The following is a 26,560-nucleotide window of genomic DNA, read 5'->3' as shown; positions in this document are numbered from 1 at the left end:
CGGGCAATCGTGCTCTGGACGTGGATGTGGGTGGACACCTGCCGGCTCCCCCTCGGTGCTCCCAAACTAGGTCCTCTTCTGATGGATGTATGCCTGGCACAGGAAGAAGTAGAGGGGAGGGGAGGGAGGCTCAAACCTTCTTCCCCAAGAGCCTGGGTGCCTCATGGGAACTGATGGTCCATGGGACTTTCCTGACTGCACACCCCACTTTCTTCCCCAAAGCCAGCCATTTTCCAGTTTGGTACACAGCGAGGACTTATTTCCTCTCTCTCTCTCTCTCTCTCTCTCTCTCTCTCTCTCTTTCTCTCTCAAGAAGTGGCCACAGTTGGCAGAGACCATGATGCTCAGCACCCAGTTATCACTGGCACAACAGAATGGCTGAACCGGGGTGGAGGAGAGCCACAGGGTCCTGAAGGGAATGTGCTTCTAAGGGCTGTAAACATCTGGGAACACCCACCCACTCACACACACACACACACATGCACTTGGGACCAAATACAGGAGAATTGTGTCAGTGGACCACAGGACATTTAGACAGCCACAGATGGGGGTTAAAGGGTGGGTAAAACCTGCACTTAAACCAGGCAGAAACTGCATGGTCCTTCCTGCTCTCCTGGCTCTCCCTGGCTTGTGCCAGCCTCTGCGTTTTTGTCTCTTTTTCTTATCGTGTGGCCCCCTTGTCTTTAAAAGGCTAAATGCTCTGTACTAAATTTGGTCACACAGCGCTCCAAGATTCCCTGGAATGTCCTCAAGTTTCAAACCACCCTGACAGCGAGGCAGGCCCGCCTCCACCGGGGGATTGGCCTCTGCTTTCAGGGCTGGGCGGTTGCTGGGTCTGATTGGCTGCTGGGTAGACCCGGCAGGTCCACTAACCCAGAGCCGGGAGAGGCTTCCACTCCCAGTCACCAGTACGGCACCTGTGAGGCACAGGGCAGAGGAGCCACGGTCCTTGGTCCTCGGGCAGCAGGGGTTTTGCTCCATCCAGATCAGCTTGTCCTTCCCCTCCACGGTCACCACCAGGACTGCCACCACCACTGCCTCTGCAAGAGCCACCGCCGCCACTTTGCCAAGATGTCCAAGGTAGCCAAGTACCGCCGGCAGGTGAGTGAGGACCCCGACATCGACAGCCTGCTGTCCACCCTGTCCCCCGAGGAGATGGAGGAGCTGGAGAAGGAGCTGGACGTGGTGGACCCCGACAGCAGTGTTCCAGTGGGGCTGCGGCAGCGCAACCAGACAGAGAAGCCGTCCACGGGCACCTACAACCGAGAAGCCATGCTCAACTTCTGTGAGAAGGAGACCAAGAAACTGATCCAGAGGGAGCTGTCCATGGACGTGAGTGAGCGCTAGAGGGAGGGTGGAAGGGAGGGGCGGGCAGAGGGCAGGGGATCCTCTGCGTGACCAGATGAGTGGCCCCGGATTTAATGTTTCATAAGGGCACTGCGCCATGAGCTAGCAGTGCTACCCTCTCGCCCCAGTGTCTGGTAGAGGTGGTAATGTGACGTGCAGGTGGGTGGGACACAGCACCCCAGGGTCAGGGGGCTTTGGGCAGACTAGGAGCTGGAGGTGTCCTTGAACCAGCGGCCCCAGCACCCCTAGGTTCCTTCACAGCACCCCATCCTACTGGGAGTGGGGAGGAAGGACTGTGATGCTCACAGTCCCGGGCCAGCCGGGATAGAGAACTGAGCCTTTCCTGCAAAGAACGGCTCACTTATAAGCCCTCTGTCCCGTCCAAGGGGGGCAGGTGGGCTTTCGGAGCAATAGAAGCTGGCGAGTCTGTAAGGCAGGAAGTGTGTGGCTTTGGTGTTGGTCCCCCCAGGGACAAGGAGGCTGCACGTTCCAGAGGAGCCTCCCGAGGGAGCAGTCCTCCTCCCTGGTCAGAGTGTTATCAACCTCAGGGCCCCTTAGCTGGTCCAGGAAGGCAGTTCCCAGCAGCTCCCCCCCCCAACCTCCGGGGAAGGGAGGGTGACCATTTTGGAAGCATCTGCCCACATCTAGCACAGAGTGTAAGCAAAACCTGCTCTCCGTGGTCCTGGGTTGGTGTGGTGTTCTTTTTCTCACTGCCGAAGTCTGGTTGTGAGTTTCCCTGGGACAAAACCGACCAGCTTCGCCGAGAAGGACTTTGTGGGGGTCTCCTGTCTGTGGTGGAGGCTGTTTAGCGGGAAGCCGGTTCCAAGTTTCTTCACTGGCTCCCTCCTCCTCAGCACCTGCGGGCCATGTCCCTCCCTCACACATTGTCCATTGCTTGTGAATTCTGGGGAGCTGTTCTCACCCTTGGTTTTATACCTGTGGGAACCTGGGAGGACTTCAGGAAAAAGGTTTGTCCTCACAGAGGAAGTGAGGAGGGACACGTTTCCGTGTGAAATGTCTGTGATGCATCTGTCTAAGCGTAAGACTGTTGGACACTAGTCCCAAAGCATGTTGTGGCCACAGCCCTGGCTGCCTGAGTGTGTGGATGGGGGAGTGGGGACCAGGGGGTAAGGGGATGAGGGGAGGAGGGAGAGGGAGGGAACGGGCTTCGTCTCTGTTTAACCACCGGGACCCATGTTTAAGTCTTTGCCAAGAAGTCGGGAGACGGGAACCAGGAGGCTCAGAATTCACTGTCCTGTGGGCCAGGTGGTGCCACTAGAACCAGGAGCAAAACTAAGACGTTTGTGGGGAAATGAGAGGAGCAGGGGTCCTTGGGGGCCTGGTCAGGGGCAGGAAAAGAAAGGAAGTGCCCCCCCAAGGCCTTGGCACCTCAGCAGCCGCCCTACTAGGACCCCATGCTCTCACGCTGAGCCCAACCCTGCCCTGCCTTTCATCCTCGGGCTCTGTGCCCATGACTGCTGTGTGCCCCATGGCGTCTGATGCCCACAGAGATACTCCCAAGGCTGAAGTCAAACACAATTCGCTCAATCCCAAACGAGAGTGCGAGGGGCCCCGTGCTCCCGGAAATTATATTCCCACAAGCCTTTCTCCCCACAGTTAAAACCATAGCCAACCTCTCCTGCCCGTCTGCCTGTGTCCCTCACCCCACCTGTGCCAGGTCCACACTTGTTTCTGCAGATGGAGCCTGAGTCAGGGCGCAGAGGGAGGAGTGTATGTGTGCTCACAGGGGGCATCTCAGTATGAGAAGACTCTACTGGGGCTGCTTCTCCCGTGTTGAGATGGGCTGTCCCCACCCAGTCCAACGGCCTACAATGGCAGCATGGCAGGCCGGGGTTCAGGGTGCATGCTGGGCCATGGGCAGGGTCATCTTTGTAAATCAGGGTGGGCTGGAGTGAACCCATGCAAGGGGCTTCCTCAGTAGCATTAGCAAAGCAGTGAGCATATGGCTAGAATTTGGGTTTGTCGCATAGCACTGCTGTCTGGTAATAACTGAGTAGCTCACAGTTACCTAACCCAGCTCAGTCTCCCCATCTACAAGGCCCCCGTCTCAGAGGGCTGTTGGAAAATTAAAAGGGACAAGGCTGTGAAGCACTCAGCACATGCAGCCGTGAAACTACTAATTCATCCAAGTCAAGAGACCCAGAGTTGGGGAAGGGAGGGAAAAACAGAGCACACCCCAGGACTGTGCAAGCCAAGCTGTCCCTCCAGTTAGTGGCTGGAAGAAACCCGCAGACTCTGGGTGCTGAGTTGGAGGGGGGGTGGTGGACCTCCCAGACAGAGCAGCAAGGTGGTCTGCCAGCCAGGAGTGGACAGCAGTCCTCATGGACTGTGCCTGGCTCCATGCAAGGAGCTGGAGTTGGATCAGAACTGTGACTGAGAGGACATCTCACCCAACTTCAAGGAGCATTCAGGGAGAAGCTGCTGGATGTCCATCCAGCCCGCTCACCTTTTATTCCATCTCAGCCTTGTGGATCTTGGGAAAGAGGCAGGTCTATCCCTATTATATAACCAGGAAATTGAGGCCCAGGGAGGTTGGGACAGCCCCCGCAAGGTCACACAGCAAGTAGACAGCCTGCCAGGCTGAGGTCTGTTCCTCTTCCTCTCTGCCACACCAGGTCCCTGCTCTGAATATATCATCTAAATTAGGGTCACAAGACCCACCTACAGGACCAGCACAGAGGTATTACAAGTTCACGTCCTGTCATAGGAGCAGTAACTGTAATGCAGGCTAGTTCCCATCCCCCATGACTAGGAGCATAACTATTAACCCCAAGTATGAATTAGAAACTCAAACTATTAAAGCCAGGTGTGGATCAGGGATTAAAACAGTTAAACCAGGTGTGGATGGGTTAGGAAAAGTAAGTCCTGCCTAGACATCAAGGTATTAAGGAATTTTGTCAGTTGGATAATGCTATTGTGGATGTTCTTTGTCAAGGAGCCTTATAGAGTTTTTAGACAAGAATGCTGAAATGTTCGTGGAAAACTGATGGAATTTGAGAATTTTCTTTAAAATATAGTGTCAAGGGAGTGGGTGGCAGCCTGGACAGAGGGAGCCTGTCCCCCGCTGGGTGGCGCAGAGGCTGGGATATAGGGCTACTCCCCTGCGTTCTCTGTGTGGCCCACATTTCCCACGCTCATTTTTTTTTCTTGCTGGAAACCATGAGTGGAAGGCGGGTCCAGTTTGTGTCAGAAGTTCTGGGTATGCGGGGGCGGGGGGGCAAGTTCATGCTCCACTTGCTCGAGAGCCAGATGGGTCTGGAGAGTGACCTCTGCCAGGAACTTGTCCCCCACTGCACCCCGGGTCAATTCTTCTTTGTCCTTAGGGCTCAGGGCCCATTTCCTCCAGGTGGGTTAGGATCACGCCTGCATGAGCGCTCCACCATCACAAGGCTGCATCAACCTGTCCTGATGCCACCTCCTCCTCCTCCTTGTCACCTCTGGTTCCTTTCTCAGCCTCTCTCTGCCTATGGAATGACTGTCCAGGAGGGCTTGAGGGGAGGCGGGGTGGGGCGTGGTGAAGCTGACCCCTGGCTTCCCTCCCTCCTTTGAAAGGAACAGGTTCTCAGCTGTGCATTCTGAGATGCCTCTTCCCCTCAGGCAGAAGACAGAGCCCCCGGGCAGGTGTGCAGTCAATGATGCCTCCGCTGTGAAACCCTGTCCTTGGCTCAGGTTTCAGGAACCGGATCCCCTGTGGGCCAATTCATGTGTCCTCTTTCCTTCCCAAGTGGGAAAGAAAACCTCCAGCAGCCTCCCTGAGCTCCTCCCCTGTTACCAGGCTGGGGATTAGTGCCCGCAGGGCACTATACTGGCGGGTGGAGGGCGCTCTTTTAGCTGTTCCCTACCCCCAACCCCAGAGTAAACTCCAGAGACTCACTAGAAGCACCCTGCTGACCCGCACCGCACTGCTGGGCCAAGCCTCCTGACCTTCCCCTCCGCTGGCTTGCTGGCCACACAGCCTCAGCACCCGCCTCCACCACCTGTCCCAGGTCACAGCCCAGTGTCCACAGACTCTCCACAGGGATGAGGGATGCCGGGAAGGCAGAGGCTGCCGCCCTGGCCCTCAGGCTGCCCTTTGCAGGGGGCTGGGCACTGTCTGCCGTGCACTGGGCAGCCCAGCCTCGATTAAGGGGATTAACCCTGACTGCTGCACACCCAAAATAGCCCCAGAGGCCAGGGAGAGGGCAGGGGAGGTGGGGGGCTGCTGACTGGGAGGCAAATGCAGGCACCTAGCCAGGGTCAGACAAGTGGGAGCTCGCTCCCTGGAGTGTGAGAGTTGCCCTGCCCAGGTGACAGGACCTACAGGGGTTGTCACCCTTATCGTTTCCAGTTGTACATTACAAATTCCCTCCTGTCCACATCAGCAGCGAGACGTGAGTGCCTGTCCCGCCTGCAGCATGGCCGGGTGCTGGCTTTCTCAAGACAGTGGGGGTAAGCATGTATTGATGGCAGAGAGAGGGGGGCAGGACAGGTGGACTGTCACGGGCAGGGGTCGGGTCTGCGTCCCACCGACTGGGGGAGGGTGCTACCGGCATCCCACAGTCTGGGTGGGGGCTTCAGGTTCTCCTGGTGAGGCCGGAAGAGGGCCACCTGAGTAGATGTCCAGTGAGGACAAAGCCCTCAGCTGGCCCATCTGTCCAACCTCAGTCTCCTTCCCCGGGAGACAATAGTGTCAGGGCCTGTGTGGGTGGCCACATCACCACCCTGTGACCAAGCTGAGTGCGAAGCCCAGGTGAGGGGCTGAGAGGACAGAAGACAGATGTCTGCATGTCTGTATGCATGAGCACCCACAGCAGTAACATCAACAGACCCTGGCGGACGGGGCGGGGGACGTGGGCGGGGGACGGGGCGGGGGACGGGGGCTGCGCTCTGAGGCCTGCCCAGTCGGATCAACAGGAATGTCCTGGGCCCAAGTATCCAGGCCTACCCAGCTCATCTGAGCTCTTATGTTGACGAGACCTCTCAGTGTGCCCGCTGGGAGAGCAGGGTCTGGGTTCTGAGCACCAGCTTCCCCCAGGACTGGTGGGCCCCAGGGTCCAGGGTCCAGGTTTCCTGCCCCTCTCAGAGTCCGGGACTGGAGTAGGCCACCCACAGAATGAAGCACGTCGCTCCTGTGCCTGTGCAGTGGGAGGGGTAGCATCGACCTTGGGGTTATCATGAGGATGAAATCGGGGAATATTCCGCATATGTTATACCTGTATATGTGCCAAGTGGACCTTTTTTTTTTTTTTTTTAGTCTCTCATGAAGTTAAAAAAAATGGTCAGTAGGATGAGGGAATGACAGGGAGAAGGGGGGGAGAGTAGTCGGGGTTCACTTGCGGGAAGGCTGGCTGCATCTCACTCCCTGCCTGGCCCCTGGCCCTGAGATATTTTATGCCCCAGGCCCCAGGGCCATGCTGGGAGGATTCTCCTACTGCCTAGTTCTACAGCCACCCATAAACGGTGAATGCAAGGCTGCTCTGGCAGGATTCTAAGTCATCTGTCCCTGGGGCCTGCTGCAGACAGGACAAGCCCCAGCCGGTTGTCAGGACGCTGTTTACAAACAGCTGGGAACGGAAGGCCTCCTGCTCTCACACCCTCCCCTCCTGTCCCCTCACCTGCCTCCCTCACCCAGAGTCCACGGGCTCCTCTTTGGCAGGCTGGTCACTTCAGCAGCCCTCACTGGCTAGCGGACCAAGCCAGCGAGGCCAGCAGCACCCCCGCCCCCTGAGAACCCCCATGAGGCTCTGGGTGCAGAGTGTACTGGATCTGGTGCCTGCAGCAGTGTCTTCAAAGCCCAGTCAGACCTGAGTTCCGGTCCTGCTTTGCTGTTTGCCGTCTGTGTGACCTGAACACGTTGCTTTGCCTCTCTGAGCCGTAAGTGGGAATGACGCCTATTCACGGGAGAGTTGTGGGGATTCAGCCCCGGCAGACACTAGTTTGGAAACTCAGACCTGAGGGCCATGAACCCCGGTTTTGCCCTCTTCCTTCACTCCCATCCTGGCTGCCCATGCCCACTCTTGTTGCAGAGGGACTGTGTCTTGTGCTTACAAGGAGTGAGGAGGGCCCTATCCAGTCCCTAGTGCCCCAACTATTTGGTGAGCTGTCACATTAGGCATTTTCTAAACCCTGGGGCACAGCAGGGAACAAGACAAACAAGGCCTCTGGAGCTCCTATCCTGGGTGCGAGACAGGTCACACATCCACGGACATACAGAGGTCACGTGTATCATAAACACATGTGACACATGTGTCATAAAGAAGAATGCCATTTCAGCAAAGAGCCCATGACCGACCATGCTGGTGGGACGATTCCCTACCAGGTAGGACGAGAAGACACAGCCGAACAGGTGTCATTCTAGCTGAGCTAGGGGGACGAGGAGCTGGTCATGGGGTGGATGGGAGAAAGCCGTCCAGGCTGAGGGAACAGAGAAAAATAGAGGCCTGCGGTGGGAGCAGGTTTGCTCTGTCCAAGAAAAGCCCAGAGCCTGACCAGGCAGTGGCGCAGTGGATAGAGCATCGGACTGGAATGTGGAGGAGCCAGGTTCGAGACCCCGAGGTCGTCAGCTTGAGTGCGGGCTCATCTGGTTTGGGTAAGGCTCACCAGCTTGGACCCAAGGTCGCTGGCTAGAGCAGGGGGCTACTCAGTCTGCTGTAGCCCCACGGTCAAGGCACATATGAGAAAGCAATCAATGTACAACTAAGGTGTCACAACGAAAAACTAATGATTGATGCTTCTCATCTCTCTCCTCTCTGTTCCTGTCTGTCCCTATCTATCCCTCTCTCTGACTCTCTCTCTATCTCTGTAAAAAAAAAAAAGAAAAGAAAAGAAAAGAAAAGAAAAGCCCAGAGCCGAGGAGGAGGGGGCCAGTTAGGAGGGGTCGGAGGGACGTGTGAGAAGCAGTCAGGTTCTGGGAATCCCCTGCAGGTGGCAGACAGGACTAGCTGACCGTCCTGGGGGAAAGAGAGGAGTTGGGTGGACTATCCCACCTGAGCTTCTGGGTGAACTTGATGCCATTTGCCGAGAGAGGCAGCAGCCAAGGAGGAGGAGCGGTTTAGCGAGCGAGAATTCTGATTTGAACAAGGACAGCTCCGTGTGCTCATTGACTTCCACAAGGACGGGAACGTGACAGGCCAACAGGGTGACGAGTCTGGAGCTCAGTGGGGACACAGGCCTGGAAGCTGATCAGAACATTTGAAGCTGTGAGCCTGGATGACTCACTTGGGGAGAGAATGTGGGGGCAGAGGGCAAAGGGCAGGGGCTATGCCTCCACAGCACCAGCGTTAGGCCCTGCCAGAGGAACAGGAGCCATGGAGGAGGTGGGGAGAGGTAGGAGGACCCAGTGAAGAGGCTGTTGGAGGGAGAGGGTTACTGCTCATTCTTGCTGAGACGATTGACAAGATGGGGACAACCAGCTATGGTCATGGGAAAGATGGGAAGCCCCGGGACCTAGAGGACAGTGGTTTCCCCTGAAAGAGAGATTGCTGGACACGACCAGACCCAGGGGATCAGGCTCTTTCTTTGTCTGCAATGTCTTCATGGGGAGCAAAGAAGCGGCGTGGACACCAAGGCAGATGTGGAATGTGGGAGGATGTCTTTAAAGACAGGATGTTGTAGTGCATTCTTGAGCTGATGGGATGGTGCAGGAGAGAGGGAACCCCCGACAATGCTGGGAAGGGAGGTGGGGAGGACGAGGTGCACCAGAGCAGAAGTGTCGGCCTTGGCATTAGGTTGTCACTGTTGGGAAGGGAGGCGGCTGAGTCGGCTGGGATGGTCCAGTTGCCAAGCAGGGTGAGGGGAAGACAAGGCCGGCCTCTCACATATGGGCGGGCTGCTCAGGGAGGACAACGCTGTGCCGCGTGTAGGCCGGACGGAAGTGGAGAGACTGAGGAGGCTGTGGCCACAGACCAGGGGGTGGAGGGGAAGCCTCTGGTCACCAGACAGTGCTCAGTGCTCCCCTGTCAGGTAGACAAAACACGCACTCACTTTCAGACATCAAACCTGGCGTGCGGATAGTCAGGCCAGCAGCTGCCGGGGCTGTCTGAAAATCCAGTAGATTTTCACCCCAAGCATGCTGCTCTTCTATCCCCAAGGCCACCCACACCTAAGGGGACAAGGAGCCCACAGTCCTTCTCGGCACTACGCCCACACCGTGGCAGAGCATAGCACAGGGTCCAGCGAGGGCTCCCCCAGCTGCGTGGCCTCGCACAAGCGTTCATGTCAATTGTGTTCTTTAATGTCTTGTCTGCATCGCAAAATGTATTGGCAGTGTGGGTTTGTTTTTTTTATATGTATCTTATTGAAATATGAACTACATACAGGAAAGTGTGCAAAACACAAATATAGAGTTTCATTATTCTCACAAAGTGAACAAGCAACAGAAATCGATAGCAGTGCCATGCCCCTAGCCTCCTTTGCACAGGCATGTCCCTCCCCTCATGGGCACACCTCCCCATAGGACCCCGGCCCCAGCTCCCAGCTCCCAGCCCCACAGGTCAGTTGTGCCTGTGGGTAAGTTTCTTGCATGTAGAATGACACTGCATGTTCTTAGTGTCTGGCTCCTCCTACTCTATGTCTGTGAGAGTCCACCATGTTGTCCCCTGGGCCAGTTCCTTGCCCTCTCCGCTGTGTAGCCTTTCATCATATGAATATGCCATGATGCATCTGTCCACCTTGCAGTTTTGGTCAGTGAGCATTTGGGTTGTTCCCTGTTTGGGGCTATTACAAGCAAAGCTACCAGGAACATCTGTACCCTTGTGATGTCATTGTTGCTGTTGGGCATGTACCTTGGAGTGGAATTGCTGGGTCCTAGGAAACGTGTAGGGATTCTTTAATTTTGTCCTCTGCAAACAGAGGTGATGCTGCCTCATCAGAAGTCTCTAGGAGGGTCAAGTGCAGAAGTTTTTGTTTTTTTTTTAATTTTTTTTTATTCATTTTTTAGAGAGGAGAGAGAGAGAGAGGGAGAGAGAGAGACAGAAAGGAGGGAGAGACAGAGAGAGAGAAGGGGGGAGGAGCTGGAAGAATCAACTCCCATATGTGCCTTGACCAGGCAAGCCCAGGGTTTCGAACCGGCGACCTCAGCATTTCCACGTCGACGCTTTATCCACTGCACCACCACAGGTCAGGCCAAGTGCAGAACTTTGATGGAGGTCTAATGCAGTGACTTGGAAACAGCAGACATTTATTTATTTATTTATTTTTAAAATTTTATTTTATTTTTTATTTATTCATTTTAGAGAGGAGAGGGAGAGACAGAGACAGAGAGAGAGAGGAGAGACAGAGAGAGAGAAGGGGGGAGGAGCTGGAAGCATCAACTCCCATATGTGCCTTGACCAGGCAAGCCCAGGGTTTCAAACCGGCGACCTCAGCATTTCCAGGTCGACGCTTTATCCACTGTGCCACCACAGGTCAGGCCATTTTTTTTTTCTTTTCTTTTTCTTTTTTTCTTTAATCATTTTTAGAGAGGAGAGAAAGAGGGAGAGAGAGAGAGAGACAGGGGGAGGAGCTGGAAGCATCAACTCCCATCTGTGCCTTGACCAGGCAAGCCCAGGGTTTCAAACCGACAACCTCAGCATTTCCAGGTCGACGCATTATCCACTGCGCCACCACAGGTCAGGCGGAAACAGCAGACTTTTAATGGATAGATTGCCATAGCCACCATTCCACAGAAGTCCATCTGTAGGAGAAGGAGGGAGCTACCATGTCTTTGAACTTGTCCTGCTATCTGTCCTCATGACCCCCTCTATTAAAAGTTGGGCTCTTGACTAAAACCCAAGTCAGATGCCTCTGCCCCAGGACTCTGACTTTCCCAAAGGTGGTGTCTGAACGGCGTGTCCCACTTCACAGGCTGCTCTCATCCTTAGCTGGGCTCACTCCTGATAAGGACAGACTGCCCTTCTTTTCCAGTTGAGCTGATTTCTCTCTGGAGTCACCCTCAGCCTCATCCTCAGTGCTCACACTTATGCCCCCTCCCTGTCCTCACCCCCAGCCTGATGAGGCCAGGCACAGGGATCAGCGACCCTGATGTCCTGGACAGAGGAACACTGTGGAGTAAAGCCCTCCAACCTTACCCAAGGCTGCCCACAAAACCTCTCCATCTCAGAACCCTGCTGTCCTACCATCTCTGTTTCCACCCCTGCAGGCGACCTAGTGTCACATTTCAATGAGAAACCTGAAGCCACCAGGTGAGAGCACCTTCAGTCCCTCTTCTACCACCTGAACACCTATCAGCGTCCATAGTGAAGGGTCCCCGCCTCCTCTTTCCTTTCATGGAGGGACTGCTCACCTACCCGCCTGCCTCAGGCTGTCACATTGCTGGTCTCCACCCCGCCACTCCTTGCTGTTGGTCTGGGGAAGGTCTCCCAGGCTCTCCTGTTGCTTTATCCGGGGGACACTCTTCAGTCTTGTCCTATTTGCTGAATTTGTGCTGTTAGACTGATCATTTCCCTTGGTGCCGGGTCACCCCACGCACCTGGTTTCTTTCTGACCCTAGCTGTTCCTTCCTCGTCTCTTACTGGTGCCACCCCCGCCCCCATGACCCTGACATGGTTGTTCTCCAGGGCTGTGTCCTCTGACCCCCCACGCCTCCGCTGCCACCCTTGTGCCTTTTCCATCTTTGGCCTAGATCTCTGTTTTGAGTTCTAGATTGTTCTCTTGCCTCTTGGGTCCCTCGTGTGTCTCAAATTCAACCAGTCTAAAAATAAATCAGCTGTCACTCCGCCCTACCCCGAAGCCTGCGTTCTGCACTGTGGAGAACACATGTGAAGCTCGGGTATCCTGTGCTGGCCCCTCGCCCTGTCTTCCCAGACTCTCTTGGTGATTGTACCCCTGGGATGAATCTGCCCTCCTCTCTGTCCCCACTCCCAGCTAGAGGAAGACCACGACCTCCCAGCAGCTCTCCCTCCCTCCTGGCTGGCCCCACGTGACCCAGACTCTCTGCAGCCAGGGCCTGGTTATCCAATGAGAAAACACAGTGTTGACACTGGGCCCCAAGCCGCTTCCATGATCAAGGCCACACTCCTCAGCAAGGCGTGGGAGGCCCTCGCCAGCCAACGCCCATCTCCCTAGCTGCCAGCACCCTTGCCCTGGACCCTCGGTTCTCCAGAGGCCCTGAGCTTTATCCTGCTTCCTTGTGCCTTCGCACCTGACCACTGTCCCGCCCCTGGTCTGGGCAGTGTGTCTGCCCATGTTCACAAGGCCCCCATCTGCCTGCTCTCCTCCCTTCCTGGGCCTCGCACACTCGGCACATAGTGTTGGGCCTGTTTCTGGGCTTTCTCCAGACTTTGTGAGGACTAGGCCCGACTGTTTCATCTCAGGTCCCTGCAGCAAGCACAGGGTCTGGCTCAGTGAATATCTGTTGGTTGAACGAAGGATGAACAGGTTGTAGGTACCATCCTTGTCCCCGTTGCTGGGTCCTCAGCAGTTATACCTTCATCTGTCTTCTTCTGAGATGATTTGAAAATAACTTTGAGTCCAACCCAAAGAAAAAGAGAGTTGGCAGCGATGTCCTCCCCTCCCCCAGTTTTGTAAACAACCAACTACACCAGCGCAAGGATGTACACTCTGGGATCTCATCCTCGGGGCCAGTCAGTTCATCCTGGACAGATGAGCCTCCAGGATGCGTTTTTAACGTGCTCTATTTTTTTTTTCTCTTCCTTTTCTTGTTCTTCACTTTCTCGACTCTCTGGGGACCTGGGGTGACAGGCTGACGTTCCAGCCTTCTGGTGCCACAGACATACCCTAAAGAGGGTGCCAAATATTCACTGAGGCCGTCAGCCCCCAACACCCACACCCCTCCCTTCCATGCTGCAGAAGTCGGGCAGCTCGGCCTCCAGAGCTAGATTGTGTGGTAGGATGGCCCCTGCAGGGGACTTGCTGTCCGCAGGCCACTAGAGGGAGGGAGGCCAGATGGGTGTTTGGAAGTGTAGGTGTGACGGCCCAGAAGTCTGGACAGACCAGTTCTGCCGCTGGCTGTGTGGGCACAGACTGGCCTGACCGCAGCCAGAGTTGTAAGGCTGGACCCAAAGGGAAGCTGGGCTGGGACTTGGTCCTTGCAGACCAACGACCCGCTTTCCCCAGAGAATCGGCCCCACAGGGAGTTAATGGAATGGCCATTTTTTCAGTCCTCCCAAAGATGCTAAGCACCAGGTTCCATTCCAGAGACACAGAAAAGCCACGCATTCACTATATCACAAGGGTGCCTTACGGTGTCAAGGCCTCAGTCTTCCTCCTGGAATCCTCGCAGACCAGGGCTCATAGCAGATGTCCCCAGGATGGGTTGCTTTGCCTACTCAAGGGTAGCAGCTCTTCCATTTGCACAGTGCTGGCCTGCTTGTCCCTGCTCCTCTGCACCAAACTCCTGCTCTGGCTCCTAAGTCAGCAGAGTACTGGAGACGGCAGCATGCTGATGGTCAAGGACCTTCCCAGCTGGGGAAATTTTCCAGGGTGTTCCCAGCCCTGCACTCCTCACCTGAGAGATGGCCATGCAGGGGGCAGGGGGTGCACAGAGGGCGACATCTTCAAAAATCTCCTGTGATCATGGTGTAACGAGGCGCATGACAGATGATATACCAACGCAGGGGAGAGAGGAACAACTGGTCATGCTTGTCCCATTGGCTGAAGAGATTAGCATTGTGTCTCTGTGTTCGCGTCTCCTCTAGAGCTGAGGTCACTAGGTGCACACACACGCCACGTACCTTTTGTTTCTTCCTTTTTTTTTTAATCGATCATAATTATAGCCCCTTTCCTGTGTCACTAAGAATTCTTCCTGAAGCCATTTTCAGTGGGTGGTATCTTAGTCCCTCAAATGGCTAGGTTGAGCCATTTGCCTATATTTGGACATTTACACGGTTCCAATAAATACACTTCCCAAGGCCCCAAACAGACCCGCAGAGCCAGTCTCCTTGCTGTGGCCTTTGGCTTACATCCCCTGAGAGGGAGCCAGCCAAGGCTGATGATAAACAGAACCCTTCACATGGTGCTTCCCCCTGCCTGTCGAGATGCAGGGCCTGGTGGACAGAGATCGACTGGACCCTGGAAATGCAGGGGCTGAGGGTCATGCCCAAGATAGAAGCCTCACAGCCCAGGACCAAGTTCCTGATGTCAGAGCACCTGCCACACCCTCTCCCTGTGATTCTAGGAAGTGTCTGTACACGGACCACAGGTGGAACGGACGTGCCCAGGTCCCTTTGTCTCAAGAGGGAAGAATTGTGACTACTTACAAAGAGAAGTGGGCCTCAGCCCTGGAGGACTTCAGGTGCAGGGAGGACCTCAGGAAGGGAGGGTCCACTAGCCCCTGTCCGGTTTCCAGAAGGTCCTGCACAAAGACATTCAAAAGGACTGTGCCCAGCCCACATAGTACCCAATTATGAGCACAGTAGTATTTCCCTCCCAAGAAGAATGAAGAAAGAGCTACCCTGGTCACCCATCACCCATGTGCCCAGAATGTCCGGCCCTAATGCCTCCCCATCTGTGCTGAGCCTCATGGGCTACCCATGTGACCCAGACATGCCCGCTACCTCCCCTTCTCCCCTTCACACTCCCTGCTCAGCCTGGGTCCAGGGACCTCATCTCTTCCACCTGGACGTCTGTGATGGCCTCAGCAATCCCTTTCCCTCCGGAGTCTCCATGCCTCGACTCCATTCCCCTGATGGCTGCCAGAGCTCTGTGCCAAGTACACGTCTGACCATCACCTCTCTGGTTAAGAACTTGTACCGTCTCCACTGCCCATTGGCTTGAGGTTGGCAGATGACTGAGCTCCCTGACACCCGACCAGAAACCCCCAGGGGCCCACCAAGCAGCACCAACGGCACCACCAGCCCAGCCCCTCTGGTCATCGTCTGTTACCTAGAGAAGGACAGGGGGCAGAGGTGGTGGTGGCCCAGGTGCCAGTGGGCTGGTGGGGGCTGGTCTGAGTTATAGCAGGAAGGCGGGGGAAGGGCAAGGGAGAGGAAGCAGGAAGTCAGGACTGACATCCCCGTGCCCACGCATTGGGGTGCCATCCCCCAGATGGGGAATACAGGAAGGCAGAGGTCTGGCCTCCTTTGTCTAGTTTTTCTATCAGGCTCAGGACCTGGCCACAGTATTGTCAGGACCCAACATGCGGCACCCTGTTCAAGAACTATCAACACTTTCGCGATTATGATGGTGAGCGTTAACCCAAGAGCACGTGGCCTGAGTAACTGGGAGGCGGCAGCCCTCCCGTGTGGACCAGGCAGGAGGGCGCTGTGTGAGGCCAGCGCTCCTGCTTCTGTCCGGCCAGCAAGCAGACAGCATGTGCCTCCTGACCCTCCCCCCTGGGGGGCCTGTGTGGACCCAGCACTGGGGACAGACTCTGTGTGGCCTCGTGCAGAGCAGCCAGAAGCAGCCTGTCAGGGACAGAGCGCTCTGGGGACTTGTTTGTTTCTGCAGAGATCTCGCAGTTTTTCCAAACATGGGGTGTGCTGCACGCTCCCCTGGGTGAGTCAGCAGCCCTGCTGGCTGGACGCTGAGGTCTGTAGAGAGTGCTGGAACTGACCTTCCTCGCAGGGAAGGTTCCACACCAGAGCTTTAGGCCTGGAGACAGAGCACAAGGAGCTGCGTCTGGAAGCACTTGTGTCTCCCCACTGGCCAGACAATGTAGACATCTTGGGGGTGGGGTTGGGGCTTGGGAGGAGTGGACCCTAATGCCCTCCCTTCCTGATGCCTCTTCTTGGGCCTCTGTGGTGCAGCAAGGACCACAGAACATTACATTCCCCACCCCACTTCATGCTGTCAGATGTGCCTCCCTGTTTATTGTTCCTTTCGAGATCCTGGGCTCAAAGACCACTGCTCCGAGCATCACCACGAGGTTTCTGGCTAGTGGGGCATTTGTGCAAGAGCCCAACCACCCAAGGGTGTGCCTCACCATCTTTTCCAGAACAGCTCCCCCACCCCCCACACACTTACCAGGCAAAACAAACACAGAAATGGACAGCGTTCACTCCCAGTGGGAGCCAGGTCTCTAGGGGAACGGCATCTGATGGTGACCTCACCTCCCTGGGTCACAGAGGAGGACTCTACCATGGGAGATGGAGATGGTCCTGGAGGGCAAAGAGAAACTGCAGTTGGAGGCAGGGCTGCAGTCCTCCCTGCCCTTCCACTCTTGCTCTCAGCTCTGATGCTTAGCACCTGGAGCCTGGGAAGCAGGGAATCCCATCAGAGCAAATATGATCTGAGGGGCAGGGACAGAGCTACTGAGCAGCTGACCTCCTGGAAGCTTTCTGCACCCAGCCCTGGGGTCATGCTCCACACCAGCACCCCATCAGAGCCTGTGTAGGGCAGTGACCCCCAAGTGCACCCCACAGCAAGGACCAGGGCCCCTCACTTGGACTCAGAAGGGGGCTGCAGCACCTGGGAGGAACCAGCATGCATGCTGTGGATTAGACAGGCTGGGCTCCCACCAGGGCCTGACCGACACACTGAGAACACATCCCCTGGGACTGAAGGCAGGGCCTCCAACAAACGTGTGCACTACACTCATGGTGGCGTTGGTCACCAGTGTCGTGTCCATCCACGAAGGAGTGGATGTCCAAGGAGTCAGCCCAGGCACTGGCATGTTATTCAGCCTTAAAAAAAAAAAAAGGACATTTTGAAGGTCTACTTTTTCAAGTGTCCCCCTTCAGTAGGTGATGCCTTTCATGTGACAGGACCTAAGACTCTCTTGCCACATACCTGCCTCAGGAGCAGGAGGCTCCGCAGTGACCTGGCTGAGCTGTTGGGGCCTCTAGCCTTGTCCTGAGAGACTTGTGTCCAGTGGTGGCCCAGAGAGGAGCCCCTTGAGGACCTAGCAGGTGGGCGGCAGGTCTGGGGTCAGCAGCGTAGCCTGACACTAACAAGTCCCCAGCTTATGGAAATGTACTTGGCCTCCCCAGAGGCTCAGGGCCTGGGGGTGAAGGGGGAGACTGGGACAACATTGTCGTCTCTGGCTTGGTGCTGGCATCTGTCAGAACCCCTGGGGCTCTCCCTCTGGTTTGCCTCCTCCCCAGGCCCAGCTCGGTCCCCAGGTTCCTGGTGGCTGCCACCACCTTTGGGCTTATTCTTCTAAGACAAACTGGAGCAAGGCAGCATTTCCAACCTCCCTTTATTGCACTTGGGGCCCCTAACTGAACTCTCAGGACCCCTTCATTTGAGTGTCCAAGCCAAGCACTGTGGGCAGCTAACGTGAAGGAGCGACAACGAACATGTGTCCAGCAGAAGTCGTGCAGGGGATGAGGTGAGGAGGGCCTCATCCGCACACCTGGGTCTCTGTGCTCGGGGGGGCTGTCTCCCCGTCCCCCTCCTGGGGGCCTGCTGGCCTACACTGAAGCCCGAGGAGAGCTGGGTGCCTCTCCTCACCCTCTGCATCGGAGCTGAGCCCAGCACTGGGCATGGAGTTGTCACTCCGTAACGTGAGCACTCCGACTGGATGCCCGGGGCAGACTGTGCACTGCTGTGCCCCATCGGGTGCTCCCAGCAAACACTCCTGTTTTCCTGTGACGGCTGGGAGTGTAGCCTGGTGGTCAGAAGCATGTGTGTTAGAACCCCAGAGATGTGAGCTTGAACTCCGGCCCCCACAATCACTATGGATTGGACTCCGTTGGCCACATGGGAAATGTCAGCACTGAATCCCAGAAGCCAAACTCCCTGAGCACATGTCAAAACGTGGTGAAACAAACAAACAAACAAAAAAAAAAAACGAATTTTCAGAAGCTCGTGCCTAAGATACAAGGATGATGGGATGGTCGTCAGGATGGTGGGAAAGGAAGAATTACGTGAGACACAGGGAAGGTCCTCCCCCAACCCTGGCCAGGGCTCCACCTGCTGGCACTGGGGACAGCACTGAGGAGTGAACTGAGTGGGTGACTATGTGAAGGTCTGACGTCTCCTGCCTGGCACACACCGAGTGAGGGATGGCCCTGGGTCTGGCATCAGTGCGGGTGGCCAGTAAGGGGCTGTCTCTGGACTCGGCATGTAGGGGACTGAATGGCTTAGCGTGCAGCCCTTTGGCAAGCCTGTGTGACATTTGACAGTTCAGGGGCTGGAGGAGAGTTCTGGCTTCCCCCAGGGCAGCAGTGTGATGGTGGGCACAGTTTCCTCCTCTGTGACAACCTCCTGGGGCCCTCTCACTGCCCTGAGTTAACGCTGTGGCCAGGGGAAGGAGCAACGGATGGAAAGTACACGTTCAGGTCAGTGGTTGTTACACTGCAGAGAAGTACCGGCAGCTTCTGGGGCTCCCTGGGCCGGGGTGTCGGGGAGAGGACTGGACTAGCAGATGGGACGGGCACCATGCCCTGTAGAAGTGTCGGGCTCAGAGCCCTGAGATGAGCCCCTCTGGTGTCCAGTTTCCCTTGTCTCTCCACAGGCGGAAGGGACCTGTGAGTTTGCCCTAGAAAGCTCAGTGCCATGCCCAGGCCTAAGGCCTCTGCAGGGGCTGCCGCGGCCCACAACCCTACGGGAGCCAGCTTGTGGGCTCACTGGGGCATTGGCTGCTGAGAGTCCGGGGTGGCCAGGGAGAGGTGAACAGGTGGGGTGATTGCGGGGGGCAGCTTTTCTTTTTTTAATTTTTTTTTAATTTTAATTTTTCTTTTTTGTATTTTTCTGAAGCTGGAAACGGGGAGGCAGTCAGACAGACTTCCACATGCGCCCAACCGGGATCCACCCAGCACGCCCACCAGGGGGCGATGCTCTGCCCATCCGGGGCGTCGCTCTGTTGCAACCAGAGCCACTCTAGCACCTGGGGCAGAGGCCAAGGAGCCATCCCCAGCGCCCGGGCCATCTTTTGCTCCAATGGAGCCTTGGCTGCGGGAGGGGAAGAGAGAGACAGGGAGGAAGGAGAGGGGGAGGGGTGGAGAAGCAGATGGGCGCCTCTCCTGTGTACCCTGACCAGGAATCGAACCCAGGACTTCCGCACGCCAGGCCGACATTCTACCACTGAGCCAACCGGCCAGGTCCGCAGCTTTTCTTAGCTCCGTGACTACATGGGTCTTGGTGCTCAGACATGACCAGGTGCGTACGTCCCCCAGGGGCATGCCCCGGCTGACCTCTCTGAAGCCCTGAGCACGCCAGAGGCTCTGTGGCTCGTATTCTTGTGAGGGACAAGGGGCACAAGCCTCTACCATCGCCTGTCATGTTTGTGGGTATGGACTGGCACATTGTCAGCCCCCAGGACTCTGGCTGGGAGTACAGAGGCTGAGATACCTGAGATTTCTGTTGCTGAGAGGCCACACTGTGTCCCCAGGATGGTGTGGATGCAAACCTCGGGAGAGGACTCCTGCCCTGCAGCCCAGTGAGGGACAGACATTGCTGTCTTTCCCCAGGATATGACTTCCCCCAAAGGCAACTGAGCCTCCGGGAACTTCCGTCAGGAGAACCTGGTGCCCCAGGTAGCAGGAGGTGCCCTGGGCTCCTGCCCGTCCTGTAAGGGCTGCTCTCCCAGGAGACCCTGTGGACACTGGACCCCAGCAGCTGCAGGGCCACATCTCAGAAGGTCACCAAGTGGCGGCAGGGAGTGTGGCCCTAGCCCCAGCACCCCTCGTAGGAGACGCAGGCAAAATGGTCTTGTCGTGAGCTCTCTCTCTATACACCCTGGGGCAGTCAGTATCTGCAGAGACCTCAGCTGAGGTCTTGGGAGAATCCCTGCTCCCAGCCTGGACCCTGACCTGGGAAAGTCTGGACACCTCCACCTGGGCCTTGCTTTGGGGGAGGGACAAGAGGTCCAGCTGTCTTGGTGCTGCCCTGGGGGTCTACAGACCCCTCCCAGCAGATGCCCAGGGCAGTGCTGCCTGCAGAGACCGCAGCTGTTCTGGTGACGGTCATGGTATGGAAGGAGAGGACCCAGGTGGGCACCTGTAGGCTGGCAGCCAGTGCAGCATGGGGCAAGGGTTGTGCCCTCAGCAAGTTCTCGTTTACAGACTTGGGGTCAGAGGACGATTCTTCTGCTCTGCCCCTTTGGCTGTGCAGGTGGTAAGTGTTCTCATCTTTGTCCAATCAGATAAGACCTGTAGAGGACGCAGCCCAAGGAGAGGCTGTGTTCTGCCCTTGGAAACCGACCCAACACTTCCCGTGGGTCCCAGCCTGGTGATGACCCAGAGCCACATCACATGGTCCTGAGGAGACAGGGTAGGGGCTGCTCTTCCCTCTGAGCATGCAGCTCAGTCCCTGCCTGTGTCACAGGCTGTCAGAGGTTCCCAGGGGTCCTCTCTACATTCTCCTGCCCCCACGGGGGACCCCCGAACCACCCCTGTGGGTCCCCAATCCTAAGCTTTCCCAAAGGGAAAAAAGAAAAGACCACTGCTCCTGTCTCAGCCAGAGGCCTATGCTTTGTGGACATGCTTGGTCATATCTAACCTAAACCCTTCTTGTCCTAGGAGTGGGTAGTCCAGTGGGCCTAGAGGCAGGAACACAGGCCAGGGAAAACCTCTGGGAGCCACGGAGCTGCACCCCCTGTTCTGGAAGCAAAGCAGTTGGCCCAGACTCCCTCTCAGATAAGGAGGAGGCAGCTCTGCTCCCTGTGAGGAGCTCATAGGAGTCCCAGCCTCAGAATGGCTCCTTCTCCTTTTAAGGCAACATGGTGCAGCTAGCCCTGGCCGCTCATTCCTGGCTGTTTGGAGAAAACCATGATTAATCAGCCCTCCGCCCCTTGGCCTGTTTTTCATTAGGTTCTTTTTAAAGGGTTGGCACAGCTCCCAGGAACAGGCACGTGGCCGGTCCCCCAGGGCTGGGGGTGTACCCTGGGCAAGCGGGGAGTGACCCTGGAGGGAGACCAAGGGGCGCAGGTCAGGGAGCGGGTCCCGGACAGGCGCCCTGTCGCACAGGGGCTGGGTCTGGCTGGGAGAAGCACTGGTGCCCAGGATGCTGGGGGCAGCAGGGCACGCGGGCTCCCAGAGGGAGGCTGCGGAAGGTCAGAGAAGGTCACACTGACTTGGTTGCTGCCAGTGAGACAGGTCTGAAGCCCAAGTTTTCCTGGACTTGCGGGTGAAACTGGTTAAGTTTTCGTCTCTTTAGATGCCCAGTTTCCTGTCAGTGCGGCCCGTGAGCAGTGTGGGAACTCTGCAGTGGGCAGCAGGCAGGCACCCTGGGCTCCGGGAAGTTCTCCCTCGTGCACACTGGGGATGGAAGCAGGGGGCAGTATGGCTGGACTTGCTGGAGGGGCCACTGCCCCTGGCTGTCACCTGCAAGCTCCCAAAGGGGGTGGGATGTACGATGGGACCACCTGAATGTGGGGCTGGGAGGGACAGTCAATCTGCTGGCCAGACTGTGGCTAGGCACAGGCATGTCCTGACCTGAAAGGTGAACCATCATTCAAGTCAAGGTATGGTCACTCTGCTCCCACAGCCAGCTTCCCTCCCTGGCTTTCACGAAGTTCCAGTGAGTCTCCCTGCAGCTGCCTGGCCCCTGGGGCAAGAGGAGGGACGGCACATTCCAAGGGCCTGTCTCACCAGGCTTTGTGCCCCTTGGCTGTCTGCTGTGACTCTGGTGGGGGAGCCAAGGACTTCTGCTGCTAAATAAACCCGGTCCCAGATGGCATGTGTTTATGCTGCAGGTACAAACCGTTTCCATAGGATCCACCAGCTCTCCATCCTGGCTGGGAGGGTGGGGGAGGGGTTTCTGGGCCAGAGGGTAGGCTAGAGTCCTTCTTCTGTCCCCTGTCCCCCACACCCTAACCCCTCAGCCCCCAGCACCCCTGAAAGACAGAAAACCTTTCTAACAACCAGGCCACGGTCTCTTCCTCTTACACATCTTTAGGGAGAACATGCCAACCCCAGGTCCCCACTGTTTGGGCCTGTCGTAGTCGGTCAATTTGCTCTCTTATTCACTCTCCGGTGCTCCTGCTGCCCCAGCTCCTCCACTGTAGGGACACAAGTGTTCTCTGCATAAGGCTCCGACTCCTGTGCTGTCCCCATGGAAAGGGGGCCCTGGCGAGGGCACATGCCATGCTATACGGCTCACTCGCTCCCAGGGCCCCATTTCTTAATGTTGGTGTGATCACAGTGGCCCTAAAGCCCAAGGTCAGCTGACCTAGCAAACAGGTTCCTTAGCAAAAAGGAAAATGCTGTGGGTTATCCAAAAGCCATACACATTAGACATATAGGTGTGGGGTCGCGCCTGTGTTGGTCTCTCCGACCTTTCCCTCTCTTGAAAAGGTAATGAGCTGCTGGGGACCTCGGGGGCAGGGCCAGGACCAGGTGAGGTGGATGGGGCTCTGGCCCCAGCCCAGAAAGCCAGGATGATCAAGATGACAGATTTCTTATGAGTACTGTAAAAAGTCTAATTTAACACAAAAAGGCACGGTGAACCAAAATCAGAATTGTCAATCAAGACAGAACCAGCCTGACCAGGCGGTGGCGCAGTGGGTAGAGTGTCAGACTGGGATGTGGAGGACCCAGGTTCGAGACCCCGAGGTCGCCAGCTTGAGCGCAGGCTCATCTGGTTTGAGCAAGTTTCATCAGCTCGAGCCCAAGGTCACTGGCTCGAGCAAGGGGTCACTCGATCTGCTATAGCTGCTCGGTCAAGGCACATATGAAAAATCAATCAATGAACAACTAAGGAGCCGCAACGAAGAATTGATGTTTCTCATCTCTCTCCCTTCCTGTCTGTCTGTCCCTATCTGTCCCTCTTTCTGACTCTCTGTCTCTGCTACAAAACAAAAGAAAACAAAAAACCAAAAAAAGACAGAACCAGAATTAGGGACTTTGCCTTTTCCCTCGGGTTCCAGCATGGCTCAGCCAGGTCCCACCTGGACACGCTTCTTCCAAATCACGGGAAAGGAAAGGGCAATGCCCACTGGAGGATCAGGAGAAGGAAGTGCCCACTGGTCTCAGCTGGGGTCTCCCGGCCCCGCTCATGTGTGTTCCAGGTCTGCCCTTCGCCCATCTCCGCAGCCTGAGCCAGATCCCTCCCCATCCTTAGTGGTTACATAAGTGTTCCCCATGCTCGGCACCCCCACCCCAGTCCTCACTCCTCCCTCCGCCCCCCAGCAAATCTCATGTTTATTTTTCTTTTCTTTATTCTTAGGAAAGCAAGCATGCCGAGCCCAAGGCAGATACCAAGAATGGAGGGGAAAGGGGCAGAGATGCCGGCAAGAAGGCCCTGGGTCCCCGACGGGACTCAGACCTGGGGAGGGAACCCAGGCGGGGGGTCTTGAAGAAAAGCTTCTCAAGGGACAAAGAGGAGACTGAGGGCAGAGGGGCTGAGCCTCCCAAGGAGGACAAACTCATCAGGGGCATCGACAAGGGCCGGGTCAGGGCGGCTGTGAACAAGACGGAGGCTGGGGGGAACGGGCGGGGGAATGGAAAAGTGGGCCCCAGTAAGGAGGAGGAGCAGAGGGGTGGGGACAGGAGCACCACTGTGAGCAGAGACAAGGATAAGAAGAGAGAGGACGGAAAGGTAAAAGCAGGGGCTGAGCGCCCAGAGGTTGCCAGGTGGGAGGACGTGGAGCCTGGACGAGGAAGTGGGGACACAGACACGAGGAAGGAGGGTGAGAAAGTCAAGAAGGAGGAGACCCCTATCTTAAGGGGACCCTCAGAGGAGAGGAAGACGGAGGCTGCAGAGAAGCAGGCCCCGGGCAGCCCTGCCAAACTCCCCGAGGGGCCAGCCCCAGCGGAGGAGGCGGTGCCCAGCATCTTTGACGAGCCCTTGGAGAGAGTAAGGAACAACGACCCCAGCATGACCGAGGTGAATGTAAACAACTCCGACTGCATCACCAATGAGATCCTGGTGCGCTTCGCGGAGGCGCTGGAGTTCAACACGGTGGTCAAGGTGTTTGCCCTGGCCAACACCCGCGCGGATGACCACGTGGCCTTCGCCATCGCCATCATGCTCAAGGCCAACAAGACCATCACCAGCCTCAACCTGGACTCCAACCACATCACGGGCAAAGGCATCCTGGCCATCTTCCGGGCCCTACTTCAGAACAGCTCGCTGACCGAGCTGCGCTTCCACAACCAGCGGCACATCTGCGGCGGCAAGACGGAGATGGAGATGGCCAAGCTGCTCAAGGAGAACACCACCCTGCTCAAGCTAGGCTACCACTTCGAGCTGGCCGGGCCCCGCATGACCGTCACCAACCTGCTCAGTCGCAACATGGACAAGCAGCGCCAGAGGCGGCTGCAGGAGCAACGGCAGGCACAGGAGGCCGGCGCAGAGAAGAAGGGTCTGCTGGAAGTGCCCAAGGCCGGCGTGCCCGCCAAGGACTCCCCCAGACCCTCACCCCAGCCATCTCCAAAGGCCTCACCCAAGAACTCACCCAAGACTGGGGGTGCGCCGGCTGCCCCGCCCCCACCGCCGCCCCCCCTGGCCCCGCCCCTCATGGTGGAGAGCCTGAGGAACTCACTCTCGCCAGCCACTCAGAGGAAGATGGGGGACAGGATCCTCCCTGCCCAGGAGAAGAACTCCCGTGACCAGCTGCTGGCCGCCATCCGCTCCAGCAACCTCAAGCAGCTCAAGAAGTTAAGTAGCTGCGGCAAGGCCAGCAGGGGGAGGGGGCTGCAGAGGGAACAGGGGAGGGGAAGTGTCAGGCTGCAGGCAGGATACAGACGCTCAAGGTCAGCGGTAAGTCCCTCTGCCACCAGGAAGGCACCTCTGCCCTTCAGAGGGACTGTCCTTCCTTGAACGGGCTTCCTTTAACCTCTCCCTCCAGCTTCACCCCCTCCTAGAAGTGACCTTTCCGTAGAGTGTTGGCCTCAGCCCGCCTCTCCCCTAGCCCCAAATTTACCAGTTTGTTCTCAGGATTGGCCCAGCCAGACCGACAGTCTTTCCCAAAGGTGTCTTGGAGATTCAGCCCTCAGCCGAGCCTCCCTGTGATGTAGTGCCAGGGCCTCCAGCCATCCAGACCCCAGTCCTCCCAGGGTGACAAAAGCCATGTCAGCTGACACTGTCAGTCCCAGGTCATTGGTGACACCCAGCTGTTCCTGAAAGGAAAACTGTGGTGTCCACACCAGGTGCCCGTCCAGCAGAGCTGGACTGTGGTCTGGTTCCAGGAAGAGGGTGAGGGCGCTGAGCTCTCACTGAGCTGCCTCCCTAAACTCTCTACTCTGTCCTTGCAGGTGGAGGTGCCCAAGCTGCTGCAGTAGGACCAGGCTGCTGGGCACTGTCCTCCAGAGCCCCACAGACCCCTCCCGCCCCAGCTGACCTGCTGTGACGTCCCTGGTCTGCCTGGAGACCTCGAGGTCCAGGTCACGCTTTCTTGTCCAAACGCTTCCTCTCCACCTGGAGCTGACGTTTCTGGACAAGAAGAGTTCTTTCAGCACATCACTGAGAAGATGGCATGCCAGTGGGGTCCAGGAGGATGTCTCACAGGGACCATGTCATAGCCCTGCCCCCGCCCTCCAGGGCCAGGATTCAGGCCTCTGAGGAGCCCTGGGCAAAGCTGCTGGGCAGGTGGCAGTCTGTGTGGGGCGGGGCAGAAGATGGAGAGGGATGACGAGAGGGCAGATGGACGAGGGGATGAGGATACCCCAACCCCCTCCTGGGTTAATCAGACATGTCCCGGCAGTTGGCCTGGATGGATGATGCCTGGGGTGGGGGAGGTGAGGGACAGACAGCAGCTGGATATGAAAGTTTGATGCCAAAGCAGACATTTTCCTACACCCACTGCTGTGTGTGAACGGCTGTGTTTTTTTCCATAAGATTTGATAATATATATAAGCCTTTAGCTGCGAGGGGCTGTGCCCACCTCTGTACTGTACTGCGCTGAGGGCCCTGACCCGCCCCCTCTCTCCCTGGCCCTGGGCTCCCTGGAGGATTGTAGAGACCCAGGTTTCCAGCCATGCAGTCCCAAACTGCCCACAGCACAAGTTTGCCTTCGTAGAAAGTACCCACTAAGGTGGCTGTCCAGACCTAGGAGACTCGGCCTAAACTGGGTCTCCTCCTGACCTGTCTTGCTATACCTGGAGCCACTAACAGGGCGAGGGGTGGGGGGTATCGTGGAGATGGACAGAGGAGCCCAGAGCAGGGTTGGGGCTATATACTAGACACTCTCCCAGACTGTGGGCTTCTGGCAGCCACAGGACCAGGAACTGGGCACCCCTGCTCTCGCTCACGCAGCACCCCCCTGCCCCGCCCCGCACTGGCTGCAGGCTCTCCAGACCCAACCGGGACCACTCCATCCAAAGGGCACATTACAGGCATCCTCTGGTTGGATGGCTTAAGGGTGCTGGCACGCCTTGGCACTGTGGGGCCGCTGTCTTGGGTCTGAGTCACTCGCGGGGTTTCCTGAGTC

The 26,560-nt window shown here is 56.9% G+C and overlaps 1 protein-coding gene across 1 annotated transcript; it reads left to right on the top strand.

The window, feature by feature from the left end:
* The first annotated feature begins 930 nt into the window (after positions 1-930).
* On the top strand, positions 931-25,932 carry LMOD1 (leiomodin 1). The gene is made up of 3 exons (XM_066239296.1): positions 931-1,332; positions 23,356-24,788; positions 25,386-25,932. Exons 1-3 carry the CDS (start codon positions 1,072-1,074, stop codon positions 25,468-25,470), a joined length of 1,779 nt encoding a protein of 592 aa, XP_066095393.1. The 5' UTR covers positions 931-1,071; the 3' UTR covers positions 25,471-25,932.
* The last annotated feature ends 628 nt before the right edge of the window (positions 25,933-26,560 follow it).

The sequence above is a fragment of the Saccopteryx bilineata genome, chromosome 1 (genome assembly GCF_036850765.1).
Source record: "Saccopteryx bilineata isolate mSacBil1 chromosome 1, mSacBil1_pri_phased_curated, whole genome shotgun sequence".
NCBI lineage: Eukaryota > Metazoa > Chordata > Mammalia > Chiroptera > Emballonuridae > Saccopteryx > Saccopteryx bilineata.
This window is presented reverse-complemented; position numbering and strand designations above follow the sequence as displayed.

Bases quoted from the DNA above. Each gene is read 5' to 3' on its own strand.
- LMOD1 (XM_066239296.1), top strand. From the start codon at position 1,072: ATGTCCAAGGTAGCCAAGTACCGCCGGCAGGTGAGTGAGGACCCCGAC. The intron at 1,333-23,355 runs GTGAGTGAGCGC...CTTTATTCTTAG, and splicing joins AGAGGGAGCTGTCCATGGAC to GAAAGCAAGCATGCCGAGCC. The intron at 24,789-25,385 runs GTTAAGTAGCTG...CTGTCCTTGCAG, and splicing joins AACCTCAAGCAGCTCAAGAA to GTGGAGGTGCCCAAGCTGCT.